The sequence below is a fragment of the Mustela erminea genome, chromosome 7 (genome assembly GCF_009829155.1).
Source record: "Mustela erminea isolate mMusErm1 chromosome 7, mMusErm1.Pri, whole genome shotgun sequence".
NCBI lineage: Eukaryota > Metazoa > Chordata > Mammalia > Carnivora > Mustelidae > Mustela > Mustela erminea.
The window spans coordinates 100,933,338-100,943,730 of NC_045620.1; the positions used below are offsets into that span (position 1 = coordinate 100,933,338).

Here is a 10,393-nt window from a genome sequence, read left to right on the forward strand (position 1 = left end):
CTCTGCAGTGCAGAGAGCCCGAGGTGGGGCTTGATCCCAGGACTCTGGGATCATGACCTAAGCTGAAGGCAGAGGTTTTAACCCACTGAGCTACCCAGGTGCCCCTGTCTAGGTACTTTCAAGCTCAAGTTTGGCAGATCTTTCAATAGATATCACGGGATATCTTCAAGGTTAACTTCAAGGAGGAAAACCACACCCTTGGACACAATGTTCCTCGAGCCCTGTGAGGAGAGTCTTCTTTGACTGTTGGCTCCAACCACCGCCTTTCAGACAATGCTTGTAACCAGTATTTAAGAACACCCGCCACCGCTCCTGCAAGAGCCGCCCAGCTCAGTAAAGCAGACGACTAGAAGGCAACCAGCCCCGATCTGAGCAAAGAGCAGAGGAAATCGGTTTCCCCTGTCCCTTCATCACTAGGAAGCCTCGGCTAGGATTCTTTCAGTGCGTGCGAGACTACGAAGGGCCCAGCCTTCCCGAAGAGAGGAAAAGGGGAGTTGGGGAGTTAGAGAGGGGAAGCAAAAGCCTGAGACGTGGGAAATGCACAGGGATGGGGGGGTCTTGCGAGCAGGGATTACTGCAGAACACGCGCGCCAGGCCGCACATTCATCCACACCTACAACTGCATACTACACAGACACGCCACATACCCCTTCCCCGCCGGCCCCCACGCCCATTCTGGAGAGCGCCAGATTCCCCGGGAGAGGAGCGCTGCCCCAAACTCTAAGAGAGGGCTCCGCGCCCAACGGCCAGTGCCGTCTCTACTGCAGGGTCGCGGCGAGCAGGAGGCGGGGGGGCGGGGGGGCGGGGGGTCGGGGGGGCTGGGCCCCCCCACCCACTCCCCGAGCACAGGAAGAGCCGCGCCCAGCCCGCGAGGCAGCCCAGTGGAGGGCGCGGCGGGGAAGCTAGCGGCCCGCGCCGCCCCCGCCCATCGCCTTCCAGCACCGCCCCCGCTGCGGCGGGCGAGGGGCGGGGCGGGGCGCGGCGTATATAAGGCGAGGGGCGGGCGCCGCTCTTTTGTCTCTTGCTGCAGCAACGCGAGTGGGAGTACCAGGCGCTGGGCTCGGAGAGGAACTCCACGGTGAGCGCTACCTAGGGCGGGGGCCCCATCCGGGTGGGGTCGGAGCAGGTGTCCCTGGCCCGCGCGCTGCCGCCGCAACAGGCGCCCTTCCCCGACGGGACGCCCGGCCGCTGGGCCACGCCCTGGGGCTAGGAGAGGGGTGCGGGACGCGCCCAGATCCTCGGCCTGCGGGTGCAGGGAACGCCCCGGCCGAGTGCCACGTCGAGAGGCGTCGGCGGAGAGGCGGAGGGGACGCTGGCCCCGGCCGCAGGCCAACCGCCCTGCTTTACCTACTAGGATCGCTTTAAGAAAATGGCAGACAAGCCGGACATGGGGGAAATCGCCAGCTTCGATAAGGCCAAGCTGAAGAAAACGGAGACGCAGGAGAAGAACACCCTGCCGACCAAAGAGAGTGAGTGCACCCCCGGCTCCAGGTCCGCGTGCCCCCCAGCCCAGCCCAGCCCTCCCCACCCCGCCTTTTCCTAGAACCCACCCCCACCCCCATCTGACCGAGGCGCCGGATCCCGGCGGCCCCGGCCCCTTTTCCGTTCCACGAAGCGCGTGTCTCTCCAGCCCCAAGCCGCCGCCTCAAGACCCAGACCTCGTGGGTCCCTCGGCTGCGGGGGGGTTGCAAGGTGTCCTCATCCTCCGGTGTCTGCTTCCTGCTCCCCACAGCCATTGAGCAGGAGAAGCGGAGTGAAATTTCCTAAGAACCCGGAGGATTCCCCGCCCCCGTCATCCTCGAGACACCCCAGTCGTGATGTGGAGGAAGAAGAGCCACCTGCAAGATGGACACGAGCGACAGGCTGCACTGTGAACCCGGGCACTCCGTGCCGACGCCACCGGCCTGAGGGTCTCTGAGGGGACCCCCCCCCAATCGGACTGCCAAATTCTCCGGTTTGCCCTGGGATATTATAGCAAATTATTTGTATGTTTCATGAAAATAAAACACACCTCGTGGCACGGCTGGCGTGGTCTGAGTCTTAGTTGGGAACGCGTGGGCAGTGTCGCTGCAGCAAAGGCCCACGCGCTGGAGACAGTGCTGCGGCAGAGCGGGAGGGGGTCCCCGAACGGCGGGTTCGGCGGGTTCGGAGGGACCATTTATAATTCTGATTTTACCTGCTTCTCCATGAGATTTTGTGGGTATTTGTTGCTGAGCTCTTGCTTACCCATGTAAAATGTGACCTCACTTTGTCATTCCTGGAAGCTCCTCGGAAAGACGCTTTTTCAGGGGAGCAAAATTGTTTTTAATCAGCTTTTTACAGTCTATTTCTCTGGCCTCATAGTTCCGATTTACACCCGATAAGAGAGCGGTGTTTCAAAGACTGAGAAGAAAGGGGTAAGAGACTAATACGGAATGTTGAGAATTGGGTGAGGTCACAAAAGTCTCCTGGAGGCTTTCTTGGAACTTAAAAAAGGAAAACAAAGGCCGGATCCAGGGGAAACCACAGCGGGAACATCAGAGCTGGAGGAGTGTGGGGGTGGAGGGGGACAGCCTAGCTTTTTGTCTTTCAGCCCTAGTGCAGAATCTTCCACAAAAGCCAGCCGTTAGAGGGAGTACTGGGCTGAGCAGCCTCCAGTGCTGGGAGCAGTAAGAGGGGTGGGCGTGTGGAGGGAGGGCTGGGGCTAGCAGCTGAGCCAAACAGGGTCACACCCTTTAGACCCCTGAGAAGAGGGGAACCAACCCTGAGGAGTAGTGGATAGGAGGTGGGGAGGCTGTAGGGCATTCTGAGACAAAAGAAAAACTGGCTTATGATTCCTGGGGTGGTTTTCTGCTAAAAAGAGGTGAGAACACATGGTTTAGTGATTAGTCCCACATTTTTGTGTGACCATAAGAGGCTGGACACTGGGTGAGGGCAAGTAATTTAAATGAGGTGTGATCCCTGTACATGGGAACTTAAAATTCTGGTGGGTGAGACAGGCAGCCACAGCAGACCAGAGCAGGGACACCTAGGTTGAGGGAGCCAATGCCCATTTTGCACAAAGGAGTGACTTAACAGAGAGACCTGTGCTGCGGAGGGTAAGTGTACCTGGGGTGGGGGTGGGGTCATCGGGGTGGTGGGATAAGGAAGAGAAACACATTAGGGCCATCCCCCACCTCCCTGTGAGGGATGCTAACCTTTACAGGCTGCTGTGAGCCACGCATTCCGTTAGGATTTTTAGTTCTCAGAAACCCTATTAAGACAGTAATTACCCATTTTACAGATGGGGAAGCTAAGGTCAAAGAGACTAAGGATTTGCCAAAGTCACACAGCCAGTGAGTACTGGAGCCAGATTTTGGGACCAAGGTTGTGCTTTTGGGGATTTCATAACCCAAGATTTGGAACTTCTGTTGTGTCAAATGTTTCATGAGATTTCATGAGCCTTTACTGCTTGAGCATAATTGACCCTGTTGGGTCTATTGTTGGGAGGTTAAAGAAAAGTGAACAGAAGAAATCTCTGCTGCCTTCCGACAGGAACACACTAGGTCTGCTGGTGAAAAGGGCTCTGACGGAAAAGGCTGGGTGGGGGAGGAGTGTGCTGGGACAAGAGAGGGAGGGGAAGCGCCATTGCAGTTTTCAACAGGGCAGTCAAGGGAGGCCTCTGGATAAGACAAGAGGTTCCAGAAAGGGGAACACAAATGCAGGGGCCTTAAGAAGAGTGTGCTGGGCCATCTGAGGAAGAACAAGAAGCGGGAGTGGAGTGAGCAAGCAGCGGGGAGATGGGTGTGAGAAGGCAGGAAACGGAGGAGGCCGATTTGAAGTACTTGACAAGGTTGGTTGCTAAAAGGCAGCTCCTTCCGCCCCTCCTCCCCCCGCACCTTCCACCTCTGGAGCTCCATGAGCTCTCAGGGGCACAAAGAATCCTGTCTGGGCAGCCACACCTAAGGCCTCTCTGGGGCCCCATCTGGGACACAAATCACATTCGCCCTTCCTTTAGGTCCCATAGACTCCCGGACCCCAGCGAACTCCCCCTGGAGAGCAGTTCCAGAACCCCATTTCCCAGGGCGCCCTTACTCTCAGAAGATTCCCATTACTTTCCCACCCCCTCCCCAAGAAATCCTTCCACTTCTCAAGGATTCTTAAGCGGGGTGGTGCTGGTGACTGCCTTGCTCTTCCGAAGAATTTAAGACACAAATCAAGAGGAGCCTTAGGGCAGTTTTGCTTTTCCACCCTAACTAAGACACTGAGCTGATGAGATGGGGCCACAGCGAGGTGCGGAAAGGAAATGCAAATAGGAGAGGGAGGTCACTTCCGGTTTCAGAAGTCTTAAACACAGAATCAGCTTATAACGCCACGCTGCCTGCCCCGACCCATCTCAGCTCCCCAGCTGCACACTGGTGCACACAGCTAGACATCCTGGGGCCTGAATGTTAAGATCAAAAAGGCCAAGTATTGGCAGAAAGGCCCACCTTCCTAGGCCCCACCTCTCTCCCAGTGAGGGATCCCCTGAGATCGGGGTCATCACAGGAGGGACAGCCCCAGAATCTGGAGGTGGGGTATCAGAGAGCACTGAGGCACCCCAGGCCCTCTTGTCCTCTCATTTCTATGCCTTGCCACCTGTGAATACTGATACCCTTGGGAGAATTATAGTGAATTGCGGGTTTGTTCCCACTCCCTCCTTTCTGACAATTCAGGAACCAATTACTAGTCCAATCCAAATGAGGCTTGCTCTGAAGCTATAATGAGAAGATTTTTTTCTTTTAAGATTTTATTTATTTCACAGAGAGAGAGCACAAGCAGGCAAAGTGACAGGCAGGGAGAGAGGGAGAAGCAGGTTCCCAGCTGAGCAGAGACCCTGATGCTGGACTCCATCCCAGAACCCTGGGATCATGACCTGAGCCTAAGGCAGCTGCTTAACTGACTGAGCCACCCAGGTGCCCCAGTTTTCTTAATCCTATGAGAAGCTAAGGATTCCCAGATTTTAAGGCCATATAGTATTAATTCAGAGAAGAGCTGAAAATTATATAAACAAGCTTCCTTGACTATTTCCCTTACTTTGTCTCTTTTCTAATTAGCCATGTATTAGCCATCCTACAAGGCCATGCCAATCACCGCTTTCTCTGATTAGCCCTCCTGGATTTCCCAGCCAAAGACGTTCTCTTTCTCCTCTGAGCTCCTATCTGTACCTCTCTGTTGGTACCTGGACACACAAAGCTCTACTTGGCTAGACTGAATGGGGATGGATACTTATTAATTGAAGCCAGCACATAATTCATGCTCAATAAATACTTACTGAATTATAGCTGAAATATCACCTGGCCTCAACTACTCCATCTTGGCTACGCTAAAGGCTCGCCTGTCCCAGGCCCCACGACGGACTTATTATCGGTGCTACTGGGCATGGACAGAGCCCAGAAGATTTTAGGTACTGGACTGCTGATGTCAGCGAAATACAGAGACTGTGTTCTGATTCAGTTTAATTCAGCATGCCTTTCTGAGCAACCAGCGGGGGTCTATCACTGGACGAGGCCAGCAGAAGTGCAACAAGACGGGAGCCAGCCAACTGTACAAAAGGCAGAATGAAGGAAATACTCGAGAGAGGGTGTGCGAAGGAGTGGACACTCTGGGCAGGAGGCTGCTTCGTGAGAAAAGAAGCATTTGAAGAGCTTGAGGAGTGAGAGTGGAGTGATGCACAGTGATGTCCTGTTCCATGGAGGCAGAGGGAGCCGTTCGGTGAAAACAGAAGCCTCACAATTAGCCTAGAAAGGTACTTTGAGTGTTTTATTCCCATAGACAGTTGAGAGCCTTTACAGATTGGAGAGGCTGAGACAAAGTGATCTGAGATGTATTTGATAGTATGTGAAGGATGTTGTGACCGACATGGACGGTTATCTAACCAGCCACCATCAGCACCACAACCTATCCTTCCTTTCCTGGCACATGGCAGCCCAATTTTTTTTTTTTTTTAAGATTTATTTATTTGACAGAGAGAGTGCAGGAGAGCACAGCAGGAAGGAGTGGCAGAGGGAGAAGCAGGCTTCCCGCTGAGCAGGAAGCCTGCCCTGGGGCTCGATTCCAGGACCCTGGGATCAGGACCTGAGCTGAAGGCAGACGCCCAAGCAACTGGGCCGCCCAAGTGCCCTACTGCAGCCCAGTTTTATTTATATCTGAAGCAGGTGACAAGCGTTAAGGGTCCAGCCTCAGGAGCAAAGTTTGATTAGTATAAATATAAGGCACTTAGGGGTTGAGCATTATAGAAATTTCTAGGGATGTTTGGTTGCAGTTTGCTATCATAATGATTAGGGAACACTACAGGCAGTTCCTAAGAAAGGGTCAGGAATAGGGACATCTGGGTGGCTCAGTTGGTTGAGTGTCTGCCTTTGGCTTAGGTCATGATCTCAGGGTCCTGGGATCGAGTCCCACACTAGACTCCTTGCTCAGCGAGGAGCCTGCTTCTCCCTCTGTGTGCAGCTTCCTCTGCTTGTGCTCTCTCTGTCTTAAATAAAATCTTTTTTTTTTTTTTTTTTTTAAGAAGAAAGGGGAGGGAGTCAAGAATAGTAGACATCCGGCAAGGCAAGGGACAATTCCACACATCAAAGATTTGTGCTGTGCCCTACATGCCTTTTTTTTTTTTTTTTTAAGATTTTTTTATTTATTTGACACACAGAGCAGCAGAGGGAGAGGGAGAATACAATATGGCACAGTGATATCCTACCACTAAAGAAACAGTCTGTACTTGATGCTTGTTTGGACCTACACACAGCCTACCCATGAATCCAGCAGCTTCCAATGAGCACTGATACAATTGCATTGTGTCAACATTTCAGAAGCCAAGAAAAATATCACAGTCAGTGCCACGAACGCTTGGGAAAGCTCGGAGTTAAAAAACAAAACGAGCATCCCTCAGTTTACATTTACAGACTAGTTGTATTCCTGGAAAATGGAATGTATACTGAATTGGTGCAGGATTCAGTTTTGCTGGATTCACATAATTGTAATGAGAGATATCATCAATACAAATGTTCAGTAATTCATTTCCAAGACCATTTAGACAGAATTCAAAAGTAGGCAAAACCTATACATGCTGTGAGAAGTTAGGACAGGTAATGACTATCCTAGGCACTAGGATGTGTTCAGTTGGTAAAGGTTCAACAAGCTGTACACTCGTTTTTAAATTTTTTATTTTTTCAAGCTGTATACTTGTGACCTGTGCATTTTTCCATATGCATGTCATACAACAACGAAGAGTCTTTTTAAAAAGTCACATAGGGGGCGCCTGGGTGACTCAGTTGGTTAAGCACTTGCCTCAGGTCACGATCCCAGGCTCCCAGGATGGAGCCTCACATAGGGCTTCCTGCTCAGCGGGGAGCCTGCTTCTCCCACTCCCCCCTCCTCCTGCTGTCTCTCACTATCTCTGTCACTATCTCTGCCATCAAATGCTCTACCACTGAGCTGTACCCGGTCTGTCACTATCTCTGAAGAAAAAAAAAAGAGGAATGCAGAGTCATACAATGGCTTTTCAAGCTCTTCTGGATGTGGCCCTTCCATTCACATTCCATTGACCAAAGCAAATCATAAAGCAAGCCTGACATCATCATGACCGGAGCCGAAGGCAGATGCTTGATGACCGAGCCACCCAGGCACCCCAAGCCTGATATCAGTTGAGTGAGGCACCACGACCAGGCATACCCAACCCAGCTAGTGGGTTGGTATGTATAATTCTGTTACAGGGAAGGCAGGGAATAACTGGGAGTCATGATAATACAATTCACCATATAGATTAAATGCACATATATAATTTTTTGTAAACTCTCTTTATTTCACCTTTATATTTCAATAAGGGCCTATATTGATATTGTTTTGAAAGTATGTGTGAGCGTAGATTATATTATCTTTAATTTCCACTTCGGGAAGGAGTGTTATAAAATATTTGATGCAAAAGGAGATGTTGGTTCTGAATGGTTGGAAATTAGCGGTTTGACCCAATTGTGGTAATTTTATTATTACCCTTACAATGATTGACTTAAGAATAGATACGGATTAAAAAAAAAAAAAAAAAAGAATAGATGTGGGTTGAGGGGCACCTGAGTGGCTTAGTCCATTGAGTGGCTGCCTTCAGCTCAGGTCATAAGCCCAGGGTCCTGGGATCCAGCCTCACATCAGGCTCCCTGCTCAGTAGGGAGCCTGCTTCTCCCTCTCCCACTCCCCCTACTTGTGTTCCCTCTCTCGCTGTGTCTCTCTCTGCCAAATAAATAAATAAAATCTTAAAAAAAAAAAAAAGAATAGATATAATTCTGATCAAGGAGACCCACGAGAAAGCCTGCTGTGGGATTTCTAGGAAGACCAAATTGCTCCTTGAGAAGGACATAAGAAAAAGCATTACAGGCCCTTGTGTGAGGATGTGATGCCCTCTCTAACCATGACAGTTCTCTTGAAGCCGTGAAGGGAAATTCAACACATAGAGGTGGCAACGTGGAAAAATAAAAAGAATCTGTGTACGTAATGAGCTCTTGAGATGCTGAGGTTTCTTGAAAGTGCCTTATCTTCGAATATTTTGTTATGTGAAGTACATGTTTCTATACTTAAGAAATCTGTATTTAGGGGGCGCCTGGGTGGCTCAGTGGGTTGAGGCCTCTGCCTTGCGCTCGGGTCCTGGTCTCAGGGTCCTGGGATCGGGCCCCACATTGGGCTCTCTGCTGGGCGGGGAGACTGCTTTCCTTCTGCTCTCTCTCTGCTTGCTTCTCTGCCTACTTGTGATCCCTGTCTGTCAAATAAATAAAACCTTTTAAAAAAAAAAAAGAAATCTGTATTTAGGTTTCCTGACTTTCATTAGGAGTCTCTACAATGATCGTCTGCAGTAGGAAGTCTGGGTGCAGAGATGCTGGTTGTGAGGATATTGTCATTGTCCAGGCAAGAAGTAATGAGGACCGAAGTTAGGGGAAGGCCGGTTCATCCACGGTGGGATGCTGGTCAGTGTTTACCCACCAACTGTCAGTCAGGGTGGAGGTAGGTAAGAGCTGATTCATAGCATTTGCTGATTTCTGTGGTGTAAATATTGTGAATTTTAAGCTGTCAAGAGTTTAACCATCAGCTTGCTGCCTTCTGAAAATGGGGCTCCTGGGCAGCTCACATGCCTTCGGTTAAGGTCCCTTCCCAGCAGGAAGCCTGCCTCTCCTCACACTCCCCTTGTCTCGCTATCTCTCTCTCCCTCGTTAGATAAATGAGTAAAAAATCTTTTAAAAAAAAACGTAACAATTGGACCTTTGCAAAAGGAGAACTAGTAAGACTTCAGATGATGAGGGCAATTACAGAAGTTGTACTCCGACAGACAAACAGAAACTTTCACTGGTCTGTGTGACTTTGTGTGTCTCAGGTTCTAGACGGGAACTTGATAAGCAGGGTACTTCCCAGAAAGCACCCTGGGAGACACCGTACTGCTTTGGAGAGAGATTCTACAGTCCCCGAGTCAGGATCATAAATTAGTTTTATGGCCAACGCATTGTACAGAGAGACAATAAAATGAGGCCATGATGAAGTGGGTGTCTCTGGCACTGAGCCCGGAGAAGGGCAAGGTGATTCTGCAAGTCATCACGGACTAAACCCGGGAAGCTGCCCCTGGTGGGAGGCTGGATGGAAGCTCAGGGTGGAAAAAAGCAGCGGGGCCGGCCAGAATCAACACACTAGGTAGGGACAGCCACAGTGGAGAAGCTCTTGCTGTTCAATAAACTGTTGCTTTCTCTACTTAGTCAACCACAGCTTATTAAGCATCTGCTGCTAAGTACCGGGTCCCCAGCTAGGTAGTCGCTCAGCATAAACAAAGTCAATTCTCCTGGACCTCATTCGTTCACAGGTAAGATAGGTAGCCTGGATTAACGACAAAATATAGGATCATGGGATACTGTATTCTGTTAAAAGCTAAACGGGTACCAAGCTTAATTCTTCTCTCTCCAGTGAAATTCAGAAGACTGAGCCCTTAAGATGAAGAGATGGCCCTGTTGACTCAGTCCTGGCAGTTTTCAGCATTTATTCTGAATATCCACGGCATTCATGTCATCTCTGTAATGTTATATTGATGTGTTTCATAGAAGTCAGTAAGATCAGAGGACTTGGCTATTAATTAGAAGATTAAAAACAACCTGGCGATTCACAGACCTGTACCCCTGGGAATAAAAATATATGTTTATAAAAAATAAAAAATTAAAAAAAAAAAGATTAAAAACAAAAACAAAAAACTATTGGCTCCGTGAATGCTATCTACATTTGTCAAGCACCCACCCCACAGCTAAGAATTTTTCTACATTGTGAAGAAATCCTATTCTCTAGGAAGGCAATTCTGCCCCAAAAAAAGCTCCCACTCTTGCATCATCGCAGACCTAAGATCTTCATCAGAGACATCAGTAGCTAAAAAGAACCT

At 50.1% G+C, this 10,393-nt stretch overlaps 1 protein-coding gene and 1 long non-coding RNA gene across 2 annotated transcripts; both read left to right on the forward strand.

The window, feature by feature from the left end:
- The first annotated feature begins 958 nt into the window (after window positions 1-958).
- Window positions 959-2,024, forward strand: TMSB10 (thymosin beta 10). The gene is made up of 3 exons (XM_032352628.1): window positions 959-1,078; window positions 1,355-1,469; window positions 1,733-2,024. The coding sequence occupies exons 2-3, from the start codon at window positions 1,370-1,372 to the stop codon at window positions 1,765-1,767; spliced, it is 135 nt and encodes a 44-aa protein (XP_032208519.1). The 5' UTR covers window positions 959-1,078; window positions 1,355-1,369; the 3' UTR covers window positions 1,768-2,024.
- Window positions 2,025-3,921: 1,897 nt separating this feature from the next.
- LOC116595844 lies at window positions 3,922-10,131 on the forward strand. The gene is made up of 3 exons (XR_004287886.1): window positions 3,922-4,428; window positions 5,055-5,746; window positions 9,931-10,131. It is a non-coding gene; the product is annotated as an uncharacterized LOC116595844 (long non-coding RNA).
- Window positions 10,132-10,393: the final 262 nt, after the last annotated feature.